This window comes from Solenopsis invicta, chromosome 2, assembly GCF_016802725.1.
Source record: "Solenopsis invicta isolate M01_SB chromosome 2, UNIL_Sinv_3.0, whole genome shotgun sequence".
NCBI classification, from domain to species: Eukaryota; Metazoa; Arthropoda; class Insecta; order Hymenoptera; family Formicidae; genus Solenopsis; species Solenopsis invicta.
In genome coordinates this window covers 6,541,541-6,563,998 of record NC_052665.1, presented here as the reverse complement: position 1 = coordinate 6,563,998, position 22,458 = coordinate 6,541,541, and the positions used below count along the sequence as shown (strand labels likewise).

Here is a 22,458-nt window from a genome sequence, read left to right as displayed (position 1 = left end):
TGCCTGTATAAATTCCATGAATAATTCTGTTTATTTCTGCTGTCAACATATTTCAAATTTAAATGATATTTTGATATAAATATTTTATTTTATTTTTTTTAAGTAATCACCTTTCAATATTAAAATAAAAATTGTTTAATAGACGCTTTTTTTAATTAAGAAATATTTTATTTTCCTTCATTATCAGTAATCGGATTTTTGTATACTAAATACATCTTCAACAATTTATTACTCTTTGTTCGTTATGAAATGTATAGCTAAATATATCTGATATAGCCTCTCAATTTTTTAAAATCATATTTCAATAGTATTTATTTATTTGAAGAGAGCTTAAATGAGACCAATTCTTAGAAATTCTTAGAAATAGAACTACAGTTACATAGTAACATATGTGGGTGTAAGAAGAACTCCACAATTGTCATCCTTCTGCGCCATTAGAATATATCCATCATTGCCCCAATAATTTGACCAAGAATTTTTTACCAGCCAATAACCTTTTCCATTCATAGTACCATATCCAACAGCCAAAACAGCATGATCTAATTTATCCTCGGTATTGCCTATACATAAAATTATAATTATTTGAATGACAAATTTGTATTCAGAATTTTTTTTAACTATAAATTAGATCTTACCACAAGCTGGGTCGTAATACACTCCATGAGAGTAAAAAGAGAATGTCTTATGAGAGGCATCAATAGCAACAGAAATAGGACCGTGCTTAGCAATAGCGATTTTTAAAGCTTGCACGCTACGTGGAGGAACATTAACAAAACCTGTGATGTTAGCTGTTAATGTTACATTGTTTATATGACAATATCCATCCTATAAAAAAGTTTTTTTATTCTGCATGTTATAAATTATATCAATTATCAGACATAATTTTCACTAATAAGTGCAATCAAATAATTTACCTGTCCCAAATAACCACCATAATCTTCTTCAGTAGGTAAACCACCATGTTTCATCATCCACTGATATGAACGGAAATCTTCTCCGCCATCACATCCGTTATTACCAAATCCCCATGAACAATCAATGAGAGCCTACAGTATTAATGTCACAAGATTATTGATCTGTTAGTATAAACTATACTATATTATCATTATAACAGTTAACATTATAAATTTATCAAACAAAATAAAAATTAGTAATTAATCCAATAGAAAAAATTTGTAAATTTTGATATTTTTACAAATTGCTTACCTGTTGAGATAGACGTACTAATTTGTTATGCTTCATATAATATGCACCTTCTACCGCGCCAGTAGTACCAAAACTCCAACAAGAGCCGCAAACTGATTGATCTATTTAAATAAAACGTTTATATATATATATGTATATATAACATATATATTATAAATATAATAAATTATAAACCTTTGACTGGCGTTACAGCGCCATACAATCTCCAATCTAAACTATCAGGTACATCTGCGATTTCCTTTTCGATATCATGTGGGAATGGTGCTCCACCATTGTGTACACCAGGAGAGTATTGTTTGCCTCGTAAAGCTTTCAATTCGAGATCGCTACGATCCACCAAATGATTCACATCTAACTGATAACCCAAATTAGCACGGTTTGTAGAATGAATAAATCTGGAAATTATTTACATATGAAGCAATTATTTTTTGTAATGACAATACGTATTTCTCGTGATATAAATATACCTTAGATTTTGTCTAAATAAATCTTTACGATACATGTGATCCAAATCGTTGTAAACTTTATTATGAGTCTTTTTGAATTTGTCAAATGCTTGATGCAAATGATCTTCATAATTATGAATAAATTCACGCATTGGGTTAAAAGTATATATATGATTTTCACCTGGACCCGGGAAACTGACGCACTTAGAATCTGTAAATAATTCTCCTTGTAATTATGTAAATTTGATACAAATATTTTATTATTATATAATAAAAAAATCTTTATATATCAGTTACCACCAACTGGAAAAATATGTAAGAATTTTACGTACCTTCTACAATTTTAAAAACATCCTCAGAAGGTTTATCAGAGGAATACCAATCATATTCCAAATAGTAATGATCATAATGTGAACCTAAAAGGCTATTAAATCCTTTCATTTCATATCTCATAGGAATAGGTTCTTTGACTTTTGGTAGATATGGCGATTTCTGACAAAGATTATTTTCTTTAAGTATTGCAGATTTAATTATTTTATTACATTCACAATTTTATTCTTACCTTATAACGTATCCACAGAGTGTACTTATTTGTTTTTTCCCCAATTTCTTGTACAAGTCGCCATTTCTCGCACAGTAATCCGTTGATCATCTCTTCTCCAATACACTGTACATAAATTTTATTAAAAGCCATTTATATATATTTTGTATACATGTGTATACATACGTATACTTTATGAAACTGCAAAGATATAATTTATATTCTGTAATTTCACTTGCCTCCATTTCAGATGCATCTGGAAGGATAGACTGCGGTTGTATTTTAACATCATCAGTACCATTCACTTGAAGACATGTTTCTTCATTACTAACAGTCTCTGTGGTAATAGGTGCTAATTTTATACTAGCTCCATATAGTCCTTTGTTAGCCAGTTGAAAAGTTTTAACCATCCCTATTAGACAAAGAAACATATTTATATGTTGTATAGATATACTATGTATACTAAATAGTTCATCTGAATAGAATCTAAAAATAAATAAAAAATAAATATAAGATTATCATCTTTAAATACCTCCATAATAATCGATTCTACTAGAACCACTGGTGCCATCGTACCATGCATAGAAAGGCTCTCGAATTTCTGCATATGGTATGTACAAAGTTCCTTTTACTGTATAAGTTTTACTGAATGTTGGAGCTGTCAAGTTTTCTTTGGGAAGCGCTGCTGTACAACATATTCCTATAAAATTTTTTAAAATATTGTTTGCAAGAAAATCCTTGGAGACATATAGTAAGTAAAAAAAATTACTATTGTATATAACAACATAAGTAATTTACCACAGAGTATTAGAAGTACACTATTCTTAAGGTTAGACATTTTCATTGTGTCTCTGAAACATATAATATATGGACGAATATATATTTAAACATTTATCATCATTCTGATAACACAGCTGACCTAGCCAGATTATATTTTGATTGACAAACGATGATATACATAGCAATGGAATTAATATCTTTTTTATATAAGATAATAAGAAAAAGGCATATCATCGTTGCAACAATGGAATATTATTCCCTCATCAAATAATATTTATCAAAACACCATAATTGATAAAAACGTAACTAAAAATCATCAATGCAACTACTGTATTGTAAAAACAATTAAATGGTTTTTAGATATCCAAGAAACTAATGAGGAGAATGTAACTCGCAACATTCACTTTGTTCTTTTCAAACGTTATTAATTTTTATTGACAATATCATTATGAAATTATTTGGTTTTGTGTAAAGTACAAAATGCTGTTTATTTCGAAAATAATGAATAACAATGTTAAAAAAATAAAAACGGAGCTTGAAATAACACGTATAAAATTTACCTCGATTGCGACGCAGAAAGGCTCTTGCTTCTCGTCCTTCTCGAAGCAAAAGACAATAGTGGAATGTGGCCAGAGGGCAATATATACTTTCTTATCTTTGTTTACGTTCGCAGAATATCAAAAAAAATTCCTTTGTATATACAGTACACACATACACATAAATAGACCACTCGATTCCCACGTCGTCAATTGGTCAATACACAGTATCTTGATTGATTGCGATTAATTGATTCAATGTAAATTTTAACATGTTATTTCAAACAGAATTAACAGAATGCATCTCATGCACATTCTGCAATTCTTCTTTATGCAAAATTCACACTTCGACTTCGAGCGACTCAAAACGTTGCGAATGCTTTAAAACATTCTTTGATTGGTCAATTCGTAAAATTCTTTATTCCGATTGGTCAATAAAACATTTCAATGCATTTGTAGCATCAAAGTGGACTGTAGTTTCGTTCAACACCCAGTGTATATATACATATATACATACATACGACGATGTCTAATATAAGAATACATTAAAGACAAAAGTGTTGCTTTGGAGAGGAAAAGAAAACGAACAATGCAAAAAGTATAACTACATAGAACAAACCTAATGCCTATCAAATAGTTTACAACACACACTGTTGATTCTCTGATTTTTATCATTTGTCTCCAATGAAAACGATCGTAGATAATATTGAATGATTATTATTATTATTGGCAATCGACTTGAGCAGTTTAAGAGACTCCGAGCAACTCCGAAGTCCGAGTTCCCCGAGTTAGTTGCAGCTAGACCAAGATTTATTATGTGTCATGTCACAACGCACTAAAGTTATTAATTTGTACAAAACGGTAATAAAGTTATTTATACACATTCAATTTCTAAATATCATTCTAATGATCATGTTTCTTGAAATAAATAAAATCATCAAGAGGCATATATTTTTTTGACACTTTTTTTTATTGCGCGTTATCTTGAATTTTCATTTTGCATTTTGTTACAGCTGTTGTACATGGGTCAAGATTATCCAAAAGGATATGAATACTTCAAAACCAAGCTTAAGAGAGCTTTTGATAAGAACAAAACGGAAACTGATCCTGATAAGATAGAAAAGATGATAAACCACGGTAATTTTGTGATAAAAGAACTGGAAGCTTTGTATATGTTGCGCAAGTACAGAACTTTGAAAAGAAGATATTATAATGATCAATAATAGAATTTATGTATAATATATTAGCTGTATGCAAATCTTCAATATTGTACAAATTATTAGTGTTTTGTATAAATGTAATTATGTAATGTAAAATTATAAATTAGGCTATCTGTATATTTAATGTGCATATTCTTTGTACTATGCTAACATTTATATTTTATACCAGTAAAATTATTCATAAAAAAAAAATGTTTTTCTTTATTCAAACAACTGCAAGCATTATGACACAGTGGTGTCGAACTAACCTAGCATCGCTACTTGTTACGGAACGTTCGCGTTGCGTATTCGCGATTGTTCTCGCGGAAAATTATACTCTGCAAAAATGTGTAGTGTATTGTAATAGATTTCTCTTTGCGTTTTTGTAGAATCTCCTAAAATGGCCGCTTGCGTAGCAGTTATTGGTAAAGATGCAAGTATATACGATATTTTCTGACTTGTAGGTTATGACATTCCGATGACAAATTTTCGTATATAACGCAGCATATGTGTACAATTGAATTGCTTTATGGGCTGTTAGAACATTAAATTATTCCATTAATTGATGCATATTTTGTAGAACTCCCCAAAATTTATTAAAATATATCAATGCACGGACGAAGCTGCTGGATTGCAGTTTCATTACAAAGTACACACGTCGATTGACATTATAGAGGAAAAGCTGAACGTAGGCAATAAAACAACGGTTGATATACGCGACTTATATCTAGGCTTATTATTTGCAACTGAAGAATATAAAATGTATGTAACGTGTCGCCCTATGATAAGTACAAATTATACATTAAATAAGTTTGAACATTCCTATTTTCAGATATGGTTATGCTACAAACACAAAAATCAAATTTGTCATAGTATTACAATCATCCAATGTATCATTGAGGGATAACGAAATAAAGACGGTAACGTTCTTCTCATGCTTTATATATAAATATACATTATATATAAATAATTTATATGAACATTTTTGATAAATGGTTAAAACAGATTTTCAAGAAGTTACACGCTGCATATTCCAATGCTGTTTGCAATCCATTTTACATTCCAGGTGATGAGATAAAGTCTAAGTAAGTATTTATATGTATGTACACACATATGTTATAATTAAAAAAAGATATTCGTTATTTATTAAACTTGCATTTTCATAGGTCATTTGATGCATCGGTGCTGGAAATAATGAGTGTTATATAATATTTTAGAGATATTTAAAAATACTTTACTGTTATAAATAGCAAAAAATTTACATTACACGAAAACTTTATGTAATCGATAATAAATATATATACATAAAAGATTGTAAGATTAATCAATTTTTAACTATCCTAAATTTATTTTTCCTTTTTTGTTTATCTGCTATGCCATTTATTACATTTCACATTTTCATATGTATAATTTATTATTTTATTATCGTTAAAATCCTTATGCGGCAAATCGATTGATTTGATCGCGGTCCTGACCTTAAAAGGAATTAAATCCGGAAAAGATAATCCACTTAAAGCAAGCTTCGCATTAAATACAACCTATACGTTCAAAGTTCTTGATTGGTTCACGCATGCATCCATTTTCTCGATTGAACTTTATAATTTGTTCTTACATCTTGACGTCCAAAAGCAGCGAATCGTAAACAGATATGCGAAATAATCGTTCCATAGAAATGGTTCCAAAGTCACGCAGCATGGCGACAATTGCCTGAATCACAAGCGTTTGCCGTCAACGTGTGTCCAAAGTTTTAATTTTTGGAACTTACGTGATTTCTGGGAAAAAGGTATCCTCGTATACGCCGCATTGACTCGCCATGGTAATTATTGTAATCCTTGTAACCTTATATATTGTAATTACAGTAAATACTAGCGATTCTCTTGATCGTCAGAACCCGGTCTGAGAGCATGATTCTATGGCTCACGTGTTATTGAAGTATCGAAGGAATAAACAATACGATAGATAATTTTAATATTGCTTTTAAGAAACTTGATTTTATCTCTAAGAATCAAATTTTTTTAATCAACTTTTGGATTGATTTCTGACGTACTCATAAATAATCCCTTAAAAACAATTTGCAATTTTATAATGAAAAATTTATATATGACAAATTATATCGTGGACAGCTAAGTGAATTGACTTATTTGATTCTAAGGTCTCCTTAAATCCAGTGCGAATCCTCAAAAATGAGGCTGGAGAAGAGAAGGCGGAGATCGCTAGGTTAAGTTCATTTGTTGGAGTCATAGCCATTGGAGACCTGGTGAAATCTACTCTTGGTCCTAAGGGCATGGACAAGATACTTGTATCTCAAGGCAGGTCCGAGGGACAGGTACATGTCACGAATGATGGGGCCACTATCCTCAAGAGCATTGGCGTTGATAATCCTGCTGCCAAGATTTTGGTAGATATATCTCGCGTCCAAGATGATGAAGTGGGTGATGGCACTACTTCAGTTACTGTTCTTAGTATGTACAATATTATTTATTTAAATTTTTAAATTATATAATCTTAAATATTTAATTTTTTATCTTTTTGTAGCTGCTGAGTTTTTGCGAGAAGCCGAAAAGTTAATTGAAAATCAAAAGATTCACCCACAAACTATCATTAGTGGTTGGAGAATTGCTACAAATGCAGCGCTTGAGGCTTTAAAATATGCATCCACGGACAACTCTGCGGATCCTGATCGTTTTCGGGAGGATTTATTAAATATTGCGCGTACGACATTGAGTTCCAAGATCTTATCTCAGCACAAAGAGCACTTCAGCAAGCTCGCGGTTGACGCAGTGTTGCGTCTTAAAGGCTCTGGTAAATTGTCCGCGATTCAAATTATAAAAAAACGTGGAGCAACACTTGCCGATTCCTTCTTGGATGAAGGATTCTTATTAGATAAAAAACCGGGTGTTCACCAACCACAAAAAGTTTCCGATGCTCGTATACTTATTGCTAATACAGCTATGGACTTGGATAAAATTAAGGTAATTACATTTCTTCTGTTACATATAAAAATATTTTTCTTAATTATCTAATAAATAAATCTAATATATGCATTTGTTTGTAGGTATTTGGCTCCAGAGTACGTGTAGATTCAATGGCAAAAATAGCAGAATTAGAAGCTGCAGAAAAAGACAAGATGAAGGTAATAAAAATATTTAAAAGTTTCATATTTGTAAATTTATAATTGATGTATAATAATTTTCCAAATCCCTACACAGGATAAGGTTGACAAAATCTTGAAGCATGGCTGCAACGTTTTCATCAATAGGCAATTAATATATAATTATCCAGAACAATTATTTGCTGATGCTGGAATTATGGCTATTGAGCACGCTGATTTTGACGGTATTGAGAGACTTGCACTTGTTACTGGCGGAGAGATCGTTAGTACTTTTGACAATCCAGATTTAGTCAAACTGGGAAAATGCGATCTTATCGAACAGGTAAATTTAAGATTTTATACAATCTATGTACTTTTGCAATTCCACGTATACGACGGAACACTATATTGTTGCATACGATTAGTTTCATTACAACTCTAATTATATATACACTTATATTGTTTCAGGTCATGATAGGAGAAGATACACTCTTAAGATTCTCTGGAGTTTCGTTGGGTGAAGCGTGCACCATCGTTATCCGTGGTGCAACACAGCAGATCATCGACGAAGCAGAGAGATCACTGCACGACGCTCTTTGTGTTTTAACTGCCACGGTACGCGAGTCAAGAATAGTTTATGGTGGTGGATGCAGTGAAATGATTATGGCTTGCGCTGTTATGCGAGCAGCCGCAGCTACGCCGGGTAAAGAGGCGGTGGCAATAGAAGCCTTCGCACGAGCGTTGCAGCAACTGCCGACCATTATTGCCGACAATGCTGGCTACGATTCAGCGCAATTGATTAGCGAGTTGAGAGCCGCGCATTATTCCGGCGGCAATACCATGGGATTAGGTGAGTTTTTAATTATTAAGCTCTTTTATCATTAATAATATTTTCAAACATAATGACTAAATAGTTTCACATGACAAAATATTAAATATGCTCTTTGATTTTGCAGATATGGAAATGGGGAAAATCGGGTGTATGAAGCAGCTAGGAATTACTGAATCTTGGGTGGTGAAGAGGCAAGTTCTCGTGAGTGCAGCTGAAGCAGCGGAAATGATACTTCGAGTGGATGATATTTTACGCGCGGCTCCTAGAAAACGCGTACAAGACAGAGGACGTTGTTAATTCATTAAAAAAAAAAAAAAATGGAAGAAGATACTTTCGCTTAAATTTCACAATTGCTTACAATTTTTCATGCATATGTGGCCTCTTAAATTAATTAATGTGTTTAATTAATACTTAAATATTTTATTGTATTAGTTTCTCATCGACGAAAATGCATTTGGTAATATTAATGTACTAATAGCAAGAATATACTCCATTTTTTGAATGTTATATCTTTCATTTTTATATATAAAAATTATATTCTAAGATTGAAATCTCTCACAAATAAAGTATTATACAGTAAGAAGACGTCTGTACATGTTCAAAATTTTTTTATAACATTACAATCGATTCAACATTAATAAATGCTTCGAGATACAATATTTTACATGAATATTCCTATGCACTAACAATATACTTTATTCATCTATTAGATAGATTATTTTTATAATAATATGTGGATATTATAAATTGTATAAAGTATATTTTGTTAGTGATAAGGCAACTATTCATTTTACATGCATGATTTGTAATCCCATTTTTCCTAGATTAAGCTCTACAGATTTCTGTCATTTGCCAATCACAGCCCATATCCCAATAAAAAAGAAATAAGCAAAAAAGGATGACTGGCGTATCTTGTAAACATTATTTTTATGGATAGACATTCTTACACTACATGGAATAGTGGTCACTATACGCTATTAGTATGGCTGCATTTAATTATAAATTTATAACTCTTAGCAATTGTCAATACTGTTGGAGGTGTCTTTATGTTTTCAAAAATAAAACAATCAAAGGCTAATGAGAGTTATAATGCGGTTGATGATGCGTACAAAATCTTTTTATTCCAATTATTTAAATATTCTTAAACGTTTTGATCCCACTTTGGACCATCCTCAGCATAACAAAAATGCTCCAGATAATACGGTATGTATGTGAAGAAACTGATATATTTCTAATAGCATCATAATGAAATCCATCCAGTCATTATTGTTAGGTAAAATCATTTTTCTTGATAGTAATTAGTATCTTGATATATTTATAGCGTAATGTCTGTATAAATTTCTGCAGTAAAAGAGTTTCACAAACTTTTCTTAAGCTGATGGATCATTTTGAAATCTTGAAAAGATATTGCTGACTTGTGTAAGAGTAACTTCTTAAAAATCGTAATGTTAATGCAAATGTTTCGTGCACAATAATGTATATACTTATTAGACTAAGCAAACGAACACTACATTATCTGGAGAATTTTTGTTATGAGGAGGGTCCAAAGTGGGACCGAAACGTTCAAGAATATTTAAATAATTGGAATAAAAAGATTTTGTATGCACCATCAATCGTGTTATAACTCTCATTAGCCCTTGATTGTTTCATTTTTGACAATTTCGAGAGTCTAACGTTATTTTTTTTTCTTTATGTTTTGTTGGAAATTTTCCAACACAGATCTGTTTGATTAACACGTTATTGAATATCTTTCATTAAAGTGGGTTATATATTATATTGCATAAAAAAATGGATTTTTAATTTTATTAAAATACTAAAAGCATGTAAATCTCCGCCAAATATCAACTGTCATACGATCTTAATGACCAATTAATATGCGAATCGTAATTTAGTATCATAGCCAACTTTATCGAGATTTGGAGTACAAGCAAAATTAATCATCGGAGGTGGCCCACACATTAATACGATAGTATCAGGTGATGGTGGAAACATATGCTTCTTTATCATATCAGCACTTATATATCCTGTACTGTAAGACCATGCCTCGCTACTCGAGTCTAAGGTGTACCAAATTTTTACTTTATTCGGGTATTTTTTGGCGATTTCATCCAATTCATCTTTCAACAAAATGTCTTTTTCCGTCTGATTGGCGAACAGCAAAGAGGTTTGAGTTTCATCTGTAGGGTCCTTTATTATCGCACGAATTAGCTGCAGCATCGGTGTGATGCCTGTACCACCAGCGAGCATAACCATCTACATAGAAATTTACACAAATTTGTCACATATGTTAAAAACAAAGTTGTTCTTAATAGCGATAATAAAAACAAATTGTAAAAATTATTATATTCAATATACATACACAGCAGCAAATGGACTTACCCTTTTAACATTATATTCTACAGGTGGTTCCTTCCTGAGAAGTTTTATAGAGACTTTTCCCTGTCCTTTGTAAATCAGTCTACCAGATGGTCCTCTAAAGTCAATGGTATCCCCTATTTTCATGTTTTCCAAATGTTGAGACATTTTTCCCCCTTCAGGGAATTTTGGATGCACATTTTTGAAGTATACCTATAAATCACACATGATCAAAACATGTTTTTTTTCCCATTATTACCAATTCTGTATTGTTATTTACCTTGATGACGAGATCAACATAGCCTCGATCATCGTCGCTTGAAACAGGTGTATATGAACGTATCACAACCTCTTCTCCAATTTTCGCTGTTAAATGTATATGTTGACCGATTGGCAGACCCAAGACATGATTCGGCGATGGTAATCCAAATCTAAACCTCCTGGTATCGTGACTTATTATGTCTTTTTGGATTAGAGGTAAACTGTACTTAACAACTGGATCAACTAGTAGTATCGGCGCAGACTTTTTCTTTTTCTCACTCAAGGATTTATATATTTTAAATGCTATTCCTACAATAACTATCGATCCTATCGCAGCCACGGTTGGGAGCATCTAAAGACATAAAATTTAATTTTAATGTACACAGTGCATATATAATATTCTTATAGATTTGATTTTTATGAATTCCTTTCTCTACAAATATGTACGTCACTTTTCACATTTTTAAAAATGTTACACATGATCAGTTTCTTTGTTAAATTGCAAGGATTTTTGCAGATTAAACTTTCAAGGATATATGTAGAAGAGTAATGTCCTACATAAAAATGAATATGTGCATCAAAAAGTCGTCGAATCTTTACGGAACAATCATAAATTGATAAGGTGCATCAGGTACATCTCCAAAATTTATAAGTTTCCCGAATCATTATCACACCTATTGTGCAAAGTACAAATCGTTGCTGTAAGCGATAATAGCGTAACAATACCGTGATACTCGCGTGATTATTGGCGAAATCAGATTTCTGTTGAAGTGTGGGCCTTACCAACGCTCGTATGTTCGACATCGTGATCGATAGGGCACGTGGATCGGACCAAGAGGTTAAAGGGCAACGCGATCAAGCCGGTGGAGTGACTGTGGGGACGCTTCACGCTTCACGCTTCTCACAGCGCAAGTTGACGCGATCGAGATCGACTCTCGCCAGGATGATGACTCGACGGTACGGCGTCTAGGGTCAGCGAAACTAGCACTGTCCGACTCCGGAACTCGCTCTAATCCATTAAAATAGACTCGGCTTCTCACATTTTCGGAATAGGACGTTGGGCACGTGCAATGTATTTATAGCCGCATTACTCGTGGTAATATTACGTTAAGCCGAAAGCGCGTGTTCCTTTTTGTCATCGGTCGATTTGCAGAGATAACCGTCTGTGACCGCGCGATCTTACCACATACATTAATAATATTATCTCAGGTGCATTTCATTATAGTTTTGCACAGTCAGCGATAAAAGAATATAATAATAAACCACGAACACCGCCATGGGCTCGATCGTCTCACCTGCATGCCTTTTTATTTTATACAATTTTTTTTCATTCTTCTGATTATATGTTATATTTATTTTTTTGAGTATATAGAAAACACGTAAAGAAAACTAACTGTTTCATCATACGTGATTAGATTGTAGAATTACAACATTTTTATCTATATATTTTTCTTATCTTTTTTCAAGTTTTACATGATAAAAAAAATTATTTGCCTTTAATAACAAAATATTACATATTGCTTTTCTTCTTTGCTCTTGATTTTTGAATAAATTTAAATCTCCTTTTGATACATTTTATCTTTGATTACGTAAAAACTTGTTCTACAAATTTAGATCAAAATTAAGATATCATTACGAATAAAGAGCAAGCTTTTTACATTACTAAAATAATTAATAAATATTCGTAGAAAATTTTATTTAGATCCATTTACTCGTTTAAAAGTTATTTATCAATAAAAAGTAGCAAAGTAGAGTACCTCATTTAATTTCACTGTAAAAACATTTTTAGAACAAGGCCATGGCATAATTTATTTACAAGTTAATTTATTTCACTTTAAATAATTAATTTGATACAGTGATATATACATAGTTCGAGCACTGATAATTGTAAAATAAAAATAATTATTGCAATAACATGTTATAAAGAAAGATACAAACACGAGAGCGGTTATTATTGCACATGTAACTATTAGCATATCAATGTTTTTATTGCATTGATTACGTAAAAACTTGTTCTACTACGTTTCCGACAATGATAGGAGTGTATTCCGTTTCACGCATGCTGCGCATGTATGTAATTCATCCATTAATTTATGCCAAGATTAACAAGGATAGAGGTGATGCATCGCGCGCATCATGTATTAATCGCGAAAACGCTCTACTTAAGTACAATATATTAATTTTTAAAACGCGATATACTCTATGCAAGCATTATGAAGCGGCTCATCGCGTCGATTAATGATCAATTTAATGATCGATAAAAGGATGATCTGCATGAAATGTATACATGTAAAATAAAAAGTTTGTAAACTAAAATAGTATATCAAAATATTGGAAATGAGCGAAAAACGATTGAAATTATAAATCTTTTGAATCCTTACGTAATGATTTTTATCTCTTTCGATGTAAATTATAAAATATATACGTACTTCAGAATTGATCAACGAGTCCATATTTTCTACTTAACAGTTTCGTCAAAGAATCCGCGCGTACACACAAATCGCTGAGAAATAACTGCTGGATTGTCCGACACACGTTATGTCATTAAGAAACAATAATAATCAAATTCTTCCGCGAAAGAGAATTAAAGAGAGAGAGAGAGAGAGACTTCTTCTTTGGCTTCTCGATTTCCGAGCGAGAAACGAATAAGAAAAGATCGGCGCGCGTTCTCTCGTGTATATGTCGAGGACACAGCATATCGCATATATCGTACGTTATTATCACTCTGCCAGTAATGTAACTAACATCTGCGCACCTCTCTTTATTTTGTAAAGAGAGATTTGTTTTCCACAATTTAGACAATACTGATTTCAATTTCTTGATTTATGCGCATGCAGACTTTAACAATATTAAAGAGTGTTAATTTTATTCTAAATATATGACAATATGCAAAATAATTTATGTAATTTATGTAATATTTGAATCAATTTTTTTTGTTACATCTCTTTCTTCCTTTTTTTTTCTCTTTATTTTATCCTTCGTTTTTCTAAACATCCTTACATCGTTATAATTATATCCTTACATTCGTATTTTGTTTAAAAAAAATTTTTTTCTTTTGTTCAAGAAAATTTAACTTCCAGGCTCTTCCAGCTAGTATATATATGCATAGTGTCTGTGAGATACGCGACTGTCGCGTGATCTCACAGTGACGTCTCCTTGTACCGAATGATTTTATTGGCTGTCAGTGATCAACAGGCAGCTAAATTATTTATCTTTGGCAGTTCAAGGCTTCATCTATATTTTTAACTTAATATCCTGAATTTTTCTCTTTTCTGAATTACTTTATCATCCTGTAGACTGAATTTTTCGACTTGCATTGCATAATATAATAGATGCATTCATGAAAAGAGCTGCCTTATCGATAAAAATATTTCATAATGGAGACAGGAGCCTGAACAGAAAGGAGAGAATATTTTTGTAATGAGCGTGTTTATGTATTTGCAAAATTAAAAAAAATAATGATGACAAAATAATTAAATTAAATGTATGCAAAGTATTGCTCTCTTTTTAGGTGCATTCTTTTAATTCAATTTGTTTTATTTCTTCATTGTTTTTTTTTTTCATTTCTTTTTTGTTCTCTTTGACGTAATGTGTATTTACGTTTGATTAAAAGCAAAATTAAACTCGCAGCGCTATCTTACTAATTTTTAGAACACTATAACGACTGTTGATAATATCGTCGATGCAACAGAATACCGTAGCATGTTTATTCGTAGGAGGTTAGAATTGTTAAAAGTCAATGTATGAATGTATAAGCTCTATGAAGCTTGATGAAGCTGTATATTATTAATTAAATATAAGTCTTCCATGGCAGTTTTGCATCGCGCCTTGTTCACCTGGTTCAATTTGCTAATATTTTTGATCTTGTTGGTCTTGAGACTTGATCAAAGGATACAATGGAATTGGTTCATAGTCTTTATTCCAATGTGGCTCTATGATAACATTCTTCTTATTTATATTGTTTTTAACATGATTTCACACTGCAAGAACGGACGTGTCAATAGTTTGCAACGAGAAGTAAGTATTTTATGGCTTTAACAATTTAGCAAGATATAAATTTTCTCTAGTTCTCTTGTAACTGAAACTATTCCAATTTATGTTTATGCATACTTTTATTTTACAAGAGTATCGAATATTTTATGTAAACAAAGGAACATCATAGTTAAAAGAAATCTAGCGATATAATAAATTTCAAGCTAATTAAATAAAATCTGATTTTAATATATGGTCTAATCAAATCTTTCAGGCATGGTACATGGTAGCTGTGATCTTAAAATTGTGTGCTCAGATCTTGATTTGTTTGAAATTGGAGGCCCCTCACTGGTCTCTGCCAGCCAAAGCGGTATTGGCACCATTCTGGCTGCTTCTTCCAGTATTAGCGGTAGATGTTTTTATCCATTTGATACACCAATCTAGATATTGACAATGGATGAACTTCAGCTTGTTTCAAGTTACTTAAAGAGAGCGTATGCACTGTCATGTTAATAAAAAAATTGTATATAATTATTATAATACTATTAATATTATTTGCTGTACATATTTAAATACATAATGGTAATGTGTACTTCTTATCTTCGTGCTATGTGTTCACTTGGCGCGAGACACTACTGTGTCTCTTGATTTTTACAAATTGTTTAATTTATATTTTATTATTATTATACTAATAAGCTATTGCATTTGTTCCACACATATATGTTAATTTGTTATATAAAAATATATAAATATTTTGTATACATGTTTATGTCATTTTTATTCATTTATTCATTCACCTAAGGTTAAGTTTTTCCTGTAAGAATAGAATGATTTATAACAGGATCTGAAAACATAGAGCAATTGCTACAAGTATAAGACTAGTACTATAAATACTTGGTATTGCACAAGCCCAAATAGGAGAGTTAAAAATAAATAACTCTCCCCAAGGCAGTACTTGTAGGAATCTTCTCATCAGTAAATGAGAGTGTGTTTTTCATTTTTATATTAATTTATATTAGTGCTGTCATCAATGAATGCATTTGCACAGAAAAAATAGAAGCAACTGAGAAACGAGAGGAAGAATTGTTTTTATGATTATACAACAATCACTTAGAAAAGCCTTTTCCTTTGTATTGCGTACTATATAATTATCGTGACAATCATCTGTGAACAACAAACTGGTTTTGCAGCAGCTGTGAAAAAAAGGTGATCAATGTAATTAGAATGTAATTATGAAAGAAGAAGAGAGGCTAGTAATATACCTAACAATTTGCTAACATCAGTTGTGGCAGAATATAATAACTGAATATATTTCTGTAAAAGTTTAACCTTAGCAAGTTTATCTTTTTGGGTAAATTCTCATTCTTTTTACATATATGTAGTACATTAAATATAAGAAAAAGAATTAAAAAATTTTTTTCTCTAATTCAACTGTGAAATAATTTGTGACAATATTTATAATATCGATTTTTAGATGACAATGTGGCTTTTTATACTTTTTTATTCATCTTTTGTATTACAAAAATCCGCAACTGCAAATGAATTAGTAACAGTGAAAGAAGTGGCAGCTGGACACTTGGCTGAGCTTCCTTGTTTAAGTATTGATGAGGAACATCGTTTCATGTTCTGGCAATTTGGAACTAACAATGTTATTGGTCCAGGGAATCCTTTAAATGAAAAAAAATATAATTATGAAGTATTGACTGGCCTGCTTCAAATTAGAGTAAGTTTTTAGATATATTTTATACTTTCTTTTCTCTTTTAGTTATTTATATAATCAATATGTGATCAAATCATGTTATATTTCATAATATATTTCATAATATATTTTATAATTTTGAAAGGGTGTGTCGACGGCAGAATCTGGGTTTTATAAATGTTTTTCAAAAGGCTTATTTGATGATTCTCAATTAAAAGTTCATTCTGTTGAATTGATAGTTACAAACGATTGGGAGCAACTATGGGAAAATGATTTTGAGGTACATTAATACATAACATATATAAAAACAATCATCAAGTTTATATTTTATTAAAATATATTTTTAAATAGACAAATCTATTACGAGGAATGACTGCTGTTATGGTATTGGTGGTTGCAATAGCTGTTGTTCTTCTAATTATTACTGTTAAGAGAAAAAGGAGTCAAAGATTCTTTGGTAATTTTTTAATAAAAGTTATGGTACAAAAAAGATGCACTTTCATATTAAAAATAAGATAAACTTTCATTTTTTTTACAGATCTGGAGGAATCGAGAGAAAATTCTCCAGTACGCTATACGCCAGATAATACACCGGGTGTTTCATCAGGCATCGAAAACATTGGAATGGATAATGCTGTTTTTGACGTCGATTTCCCTAAAGTGTTTAAACAAATGCAAAAGTAACCAGCGATATCATAAGTAGTTGTATTATAACACAAAATATTATTATATTTTATTGTTTTTCTTTATTTTTAAATGTATATTTTGCAATAGATTATATTCGATATCTCTCTCTTATTATAGAGATAGAGATCTCTCTCTTATTATTTCTATATTCAAATAACATTTAATTAATTTTTGCAATAAACGTAGAAACATCTTGTAATAACTCTATATTTATTCAAAATAAATAAGTTTAAACTCAACTTTAAGAAATAATTAAAATAAATTAAGACTTTTCAGATTACACGATTAAGGATTACATAAGTTATTATTTAATAGGCATAATCTTTTTACCTTGTACATATAAAAAATTATTTATACCTTAAATATATTCTACTTCAGCTTTCTTCTTTGTAGAACTCTTGTACGTCAGTTTTTATTGTTTCTGCAGAAAAATGTGCAGCAGGTGTAGTATCCATCATATTTTCTACAAAACGTCCTTCTTCCTCCTCCTCATCTTCTTCGTCCTCAGGTTCCGCTTCAGTTTCGAGTAAACGAATCTTCCTATTATTTTCACTTAAAATAGCAGCTACTTTCCGAGGACCACTGACTGCAAGTCGTCTCGCAGATATTCCTTGAAATGGTTTTGGCCAAGTCATACCGATGAAATCGGTTATCGATATTACTGCATCATTGTCTTGATAATCGAGCACAGATATGCTATGTAAAGGCATTTGTATCAGGGACGATGCATGGGTTTGTTTATTTAATACAAGCAAGCTAAGATAATCTTGCGAATAAAACTGGAGATCTACTATCACAGTATCAATACTTTCTTTTGGATATTCTCCTAGATACAGAAAAGTTAATTATTTGAAGGAAAGATAAATTTTTAATAATTGTATGTAATATATATTACCAACCTTGCTTATGACTCACATCTATTGTGATCATCTTTGAACCAAGAGATATAGGTTCCATAGGTAAATACTTTATATTAAACATTTTTAAAAATTTGCTGTCACTATCGTGCATAGCTAACAAAAGATTTCCATCGTTTGTTACAATTTGCGAAGACATGAGAGACGTAAATAATGGTAAAGAAACAGAGTTCATCACAAAGTGATCAACTAAACTCTGATAGGCTTCAGCAAAAACATTTTCTACAGCAGCGACTAATTTTACATGAGATTGTAATAAAGATAAATTAAAATCTTGTTTTACTATATGTGCGTAATTACGCAAACAATCGGTTGTATCGAGCATAGCAGCCCATTCGCTTCCTTCTGAAGTCAGGGGAGTCTGCAGATTTTCACGACGCAAATATTGACCCAATTTTTCTAAATTTACTTTGCCATTCGCTCTTGGCTTGTCAAAGTCACTTAGAAATTCTGCAATAAATGTTAATTCTTGCTGACTCACACGACTCACTTCCGATGGTGCTCTTTCATCTGTTAATTGGAGAATGGCTACATATAACCACCTATAAATACAATAAAAAATTAAAATGATAAAATATAACAGTAAGTTAACTAATCATTTAATTTTTTATTCCTACCGGAAAAATGCTTTGTAATTGCGCATACTTTGATCTATAACTTGCTCGATCTCGTAAGATTTTGCCAGGAAAGCCTCGGATTCATTTATAGCATTAGTTACGAGTGTTTCATCACGTAATCCTAAGGCTTCATATGTGCCACCTACTCTTACCATTCCTCTTAATTCAGATAATTGATAAACTAAGGCCATACCAACACTAGTTAAATTTTTTGAGACTAGTTTCTGCGAAAATAAACTTTTTAATATTCAAAACTCATACAATATGCATGAATTTAAACTAAAGTATTTTTTACCTGTATGTTACTGTAACACATTTCGATACTATGTCCAAATTTTTTTAACCCTTTCTCTGTGAGATCTCTTAGTAAAAAAGTTTCTAAATTTTTCGTGGGTATTCCGATCATCAATAATTCTAAAAAGTCTGCAGACATAATACCAGATTGATTTGTTTCTGAATATCTTGTGAGTTTTTCATCCATTTCCAAGAGTATTGTCTCCCAAGCTTCACATGTGGCCATCAAGGTACGTGAGAGATAATCTTTCAAGCATTCTATATTGGCTTGAGTTTGTGCAACCTGAAAAAAAATTAAATTTTAATTGAAAATGTGTTTTCTTAATTAATTCTAAATTATTCATGATACTGTAAGAAACAATGTCTTTTGTTTTAATTTTGTACAATAATGTGTAAGTCTTGGCCCATTTTAGCATTGTTTTCATTACAGTGTGTCAACAGTAGCAGAAAATTATGTATATTAGAAAGATGACATAACAAAAAGCAGGTTTGATTTGAGTTATTTACCGTGCTACTTTGTATCAGTGAAAATGAGTCTATGAAAAGAATATTGTGTGATTATAATGTGCGAGTTACAGAAAGAAATAAAAATGGTTGTAAAAAATATTCGTAATAAATTTGTAAATTTCCAATGTTTTTTATGTCTACTATTTTTGTTCCTTTCCAAAATTCGTACAATTGCATGCAAATACTATTTTTTCCAGACTTATTTTTGTATAAAACAGCACTGTGAATAACTCAAATAACAGGTTTTTAGATAGCTTTTGAAATCATCTTTCCAACAGCACAATCTGACATTATACCTGCCACTGTCAATACATATTGTAATAAGAGTATCATCTTTTCAAAACGGGCAAAAACTTTCGCACTCACCTAATACAATTGCAACATATGTTGTCAAGATACCTTGAGAAATGCTGTGCTTCTTTCAAATAATGGACAAGATACTCTAGTTGTCTTAATAGAGTTATTATCCTTCCATGTAATCCATATTGGATTATTATATCCACCTGTGATCTGCAAGATTGGTCCATGGCCTACAGTTATGGTGCCACAATAAAACATGCCAAAAATATACATTAAGGCTGTACCATCTTTTTGACCAATCTATAAAAAATACATATAATTATTAATCATATTGTCACAAATGTTATATTCATTAGGATTGAGCTTTATAATATTTACAAACAGCATATCTAGAGTATGGGATAAAAATTCTTTTCGTTCAGGTTCTGTACTATAACTTCTGATTAAACTAGGCAGAGGTGGCAGGTATTCGCCTGTAGGTTTATTAGTTTTATCACTTGTCAATAAACTTTCATGTTCAGTATTAGACAACGATAACCACTTAACACAAACAGTCATTTCATTTGTAGGTAATTTAGTTTTATGAATAATATTTTTAGTCTCGACGTCAACAAGACACGATAGCTTGGAAATTCCATAGCATACTGCAAGCAGCTTTCCATCTGGCCTCCATGCCAAATGAGCAGTGGTATCGGATTCATCTGGAGGGCTTAACAACCATACTCTCTGCCATGTGAGTCTATGAAGGACGACTTCACCTGTAAGGTTCCATTCTCATTAATGTTTCATTAAATATCTGTTAAATTTTTTTTATATACAATTATAAAAAGGAGAATAAATAATAATTTTAATCAGTATTTATAGTGTCAGCTGTCTAACCTTTGACATTGCTAACTGCTAAAAGATCCATTTTTGGTGACCACAGCATCGTCGTCACTTCTGCTGGGAGCTGACGCTCCTCCAACTGTCTCATGGTACCAGCCATGTCCCTCGAACTCTTTTTTTAAATACAATACTTGATAGGAAGTCTTCACCAAACGATAATTGTCTAATCGGAGATGTTGTTTATAGCGTATGAAAGTTATCTTGTGACTTGTCTACGTTTTGTAAAAAGTTTGGAAGGTAATCTTTTTTGTATACAAACATCATCTTGCATCCCACATGCTTGCAATATTCGCAAGCATCATTCTTTCTCGTTTAAGACGATTCTAAATACCGATTATCGCATTACAAAATAAATTAATTTTTGAACTGATTTAACAGATGATAAAATCCCTTTGTAGAATAAAAGTACGCACCAAAAAAAACTTGGATAGGATAGATCTTACGAGAAAATCGAAAAAAAGAAAAGAAGCTTGAGAATGGCCACGATTTAGATTTTAGCTACGATTATACGATTTTTCAAGACACCGTTCTACAACGTGGACATACACTACGATGCCCGATCCCAATAATTGCACATTGTATATACATACATACAGGACAGGTTAGACATCGGAAAGCACGTTACCCGCGGCTGTTGGTATACCTGGCGAAGGGAGCGCGTATGTATATACACAAATTTCAAATCGTTCCTGTTCTAATGGCTTTCGCGCGGCTAACTGATTCGTCGCATTGTACCGATGATAATTTGCACAAATGCAACGAAGATGAGGCGCGAATACCGTATTGTAGGGACGAATAAACAGTAGATACAAGTACAAATCGACTCACCGTTCGCTCTGTCTCGGCCGCAGCTTTCGAACGTACGTTGGAGATCTAAGGCCAGCTTGGGTCAGCCTCACGACGATTCGTGTCGATACACACTTGGCCCGAACGCACGATCCTTCGTTCTCGACGCTCCTGGCATTCACGCGCGTCAGAAACTCGAGATACGAGGCAACGGAGAAGATGCGAAACACACGATTGAACGCCACACGACTTCGCACCATGCACCGGCATATTCGACACGACGGATATTGACACGAACGCTCGACATTTTATTTTACTTCCGACGCTCCACGGCACTCTCGAAGCATTCGTTCGCGTCAAAAATCCGTACGGAACGACGAGGATGCGAGTTGAAATGCGCCGCGACGTGCCACGACCTTTTATCGTGCTCCCTAACCGACCGACTGCTGGCACTGCGTACTGCGTAGCGGCGTGACTGGCGCGTGATCACGTGGCCACGCGCCTGCGCACTGCTGCGTCGCTACGCAGTGCTACGCAGTGCCAACAG

At 32.2% G+C, this 22,458-nt stretch overlaps 7 protein-coding genes across 11 annotated transcripts; 4 read left to right on the top strand and 3 right to left on the bottom strand.

The window, feature by feature from the left end:
* Window positions 1-12: 12 nt before the first annotated feature.
* LOC105200810 (digestive cysteine proteinase 1) lies at window positions 13-3,856 on the bottom strand. Its single transcript, XM_011168548.3, has 12 exons — window positions 3,534-3,856; window positions 2,992-3,044; window positions 2,726-2,893; window positions 2,433-2,605; window positions 2,215-2,319; window positions 1,985-2,144; window positions 1,674-1,863; window positions 1,381-1,601; window positions 1,207-1,307; window positions 915-1,046; window positions 636-825; window positions 13-560 (listed from the first exon to the last, which is right to left on the bottom strand). The coding sequence occupies exons 2-12, from the start codon at window positions 3,035-3,037 to the stop codon at window positions 376-378; spliced, it is 1,671 nt and encodes a 556-aa protein (XP_011166850.1). The 5' UTR covers window positions 3,038-3,044; window positions 3,534-3,856; the 3' UTR covers window positions 13-375.
* Window positions 3,857-4,319: 463 nt separating this feature from the next.
* On the top strand, window positions 4,320-6,026 carry LOC105200809 (trafficking protein particle complex subunit 2-like protein). Its single transcript, XM_011168547.3, has 7 exons — window positions 4,320-4,370; window positions 4,523-4,646; window positions 5,098-5,141; window positions 5,289-5,470; window positions 5,541-5,628; window positions 5,714-5,793; window positions 5,875-6,026. The coding sequence occupies exons 1-7, from the start codon at window positions 4,332-4,334 to the stop codon at window positions 5,915-5,917; spliced, it is 600 nt and encodes a 199-aa protein (XP_011166849.1). The 5' UTR covers window positions 4,320-4,331; the 3' UTR covers window positions 5,918-6,026.
* Window positions 6,027-6,372: 346 nt separating this feature from the next.
* LOC105200812 (T-complex protein 1 subunit beta) lies at window positions 6,373-9,216 on the top strand. The gene is made up of 7 exons (XM_011168552.3): window positions 6,373-6,524; window positions 6,861-7,170; window positions 7,244-7,680; window positions 7,764-7,841; window positions 7,918-8,142; window positions 8,268-8,649; window positions 8,756-9,216. Exons 1-7 carry the CDS (start codon window positions 6,522-6,524, stop codon window positions 8,926-8,928), a joined length of 1,608 nt encoding a protein of 535 aa, XP_011166854.1. The 5' UTR covers window positions 6,373-6,521; the 3' UTR covers window positions 8,929-9,216.
* Window positions 9,217-9,222: 6 nt separating this feature from the next.
* On the bottom strand, window positions 9,223-13,928 carry LOC105200811 (NADH-cytochrome b5 reductase 3). 2 transcript variants are annotated; one of them, XM_011168549.3, is made up of 4 exons: window positions 13,677-13,928; window positions 11,267-11,599; window positions 11,011-11,199; window positions 9,223-10,884 (listed from the first exon to the last, which is right to left on the bottom strand). In XM_011168549.3, exons 1-4 carry the CDS (start codon window positions 13,698-13,700, stop codon window positions 10,501-10,503), a joined length of 930 nt encoding a protein of 309 aa, XP_011166851.1. In that variant the 5' UTR covers window positions 13,701-13,928; the 3' UTR covers window positions 9,223-10,500. The 2 variants fall into 2 exon arrangements, with proteins under 2 accessions (XP_011166851.1, XP_011166853.1); XM_011168551.3 differs by lacking the exon at window positions 13,677-13,928 and adding an exon at window positions 12,031-12,496.
* Window positions 13,929-14,849: 921 nt separating this feature from the next.
* On the top strand, window positions 14,850-15,988 carry LOC105200813 (transmembrane protein 60). The gene is made up of 2 exons (XM_011168553.3): window positions 14,850-15,264; window positions 15,494-15,988. Exons 1-2 carry the CDS (start codon window positions 15,055-15,057, stop codon window positions 15,668-15,670), a joined length of 387 nt encoding a protein of 128 aa, XP_011166855.1. The 5' UTR covers window positions 14,850-15,054; the 3' UTR covers window positions 15,671-15,988.
* Window positions 15,989-16,131: 143 nt separating this feature from the next.
* Window positions 16,132-17,844, top strand: LOC105200816. 2 transcript variants are annotated; one of them, XM_011168560.3, is made up of 5 exons: window positions 16,132-16,425; window positions 16,694-16,942; window positions 17,064-17,198; window positions 17,270-17,375; window positions 17,457-17,844. In XM_011168560.3, the coding sequence occupies exons 2-5, from the start codon at window positions 16,694-16,696 to the stop codon at window positions 17,600-17,602; spliced, it is 636 nt and encodes a 211-aa protein (XP_011166862.1). In that variant the 5' UTR covers window positions 16,132-16,425; the 3' UTR covers window positions 17,603-17,844. The 2 variants fall into 2 exon arrangements, with proteins under 2 accessions (XP_011166862.1, XP_011166863.1); XM_011168561.3 differs by lacking the exon at window positions 16,132-16,425 and adding an exon at window positions 16,433-16,570.
* LOC105200814 (anaphase-promoting complex subunit 4) lies at window positions 16,703-21,725 on the bottom strand. Of its 3 annotated transcripts, XM_011168556.3 has the most exons (9): window positions 21,539-21,724; window positions 21,120-21,448; window positions 20,619-20,998; window positions 20,340-20,540; window positions 19,435-19,716; window positions 19,140-19,363; window positions 18,505-19,064; window positions 17,963-18,431; window positions 16,703-16,886 (listed from the first exon to the last, which is right to left on the bottom strand). In XM_011168556.3, exons 2-8 carry the CDS (start codon window positions 21,223-21,225, stop codon window positions 17,980-17,982), a joined length of 2,205 nt encoding a protein of 734 aa, XP_011166858.1. In that variant the 5' UTR covers window positions 21,226-21,448; window positions 21,539-21,724; the 3' UTR covers window positions 16,703-16,886; window positions 17,963-17,979. The 3 variants fall into 3 exon arrangements, with proteins under 3 accessions (XP_011166858.1, XP_011166857.1, XP_011166859.1); XM_011168555.3 differs by having other exon boundaries at window positions 21,120-21,724; XM_011168557.3 differs by lacking the exon at window positions 16,703-16,886 and adding an exon at window positions 17,369-17,573 and having other exon boundaries at window positions 21,120-21,725.
* Window positions 21,726-22,458: the final 733 nt, after the last annotated feature.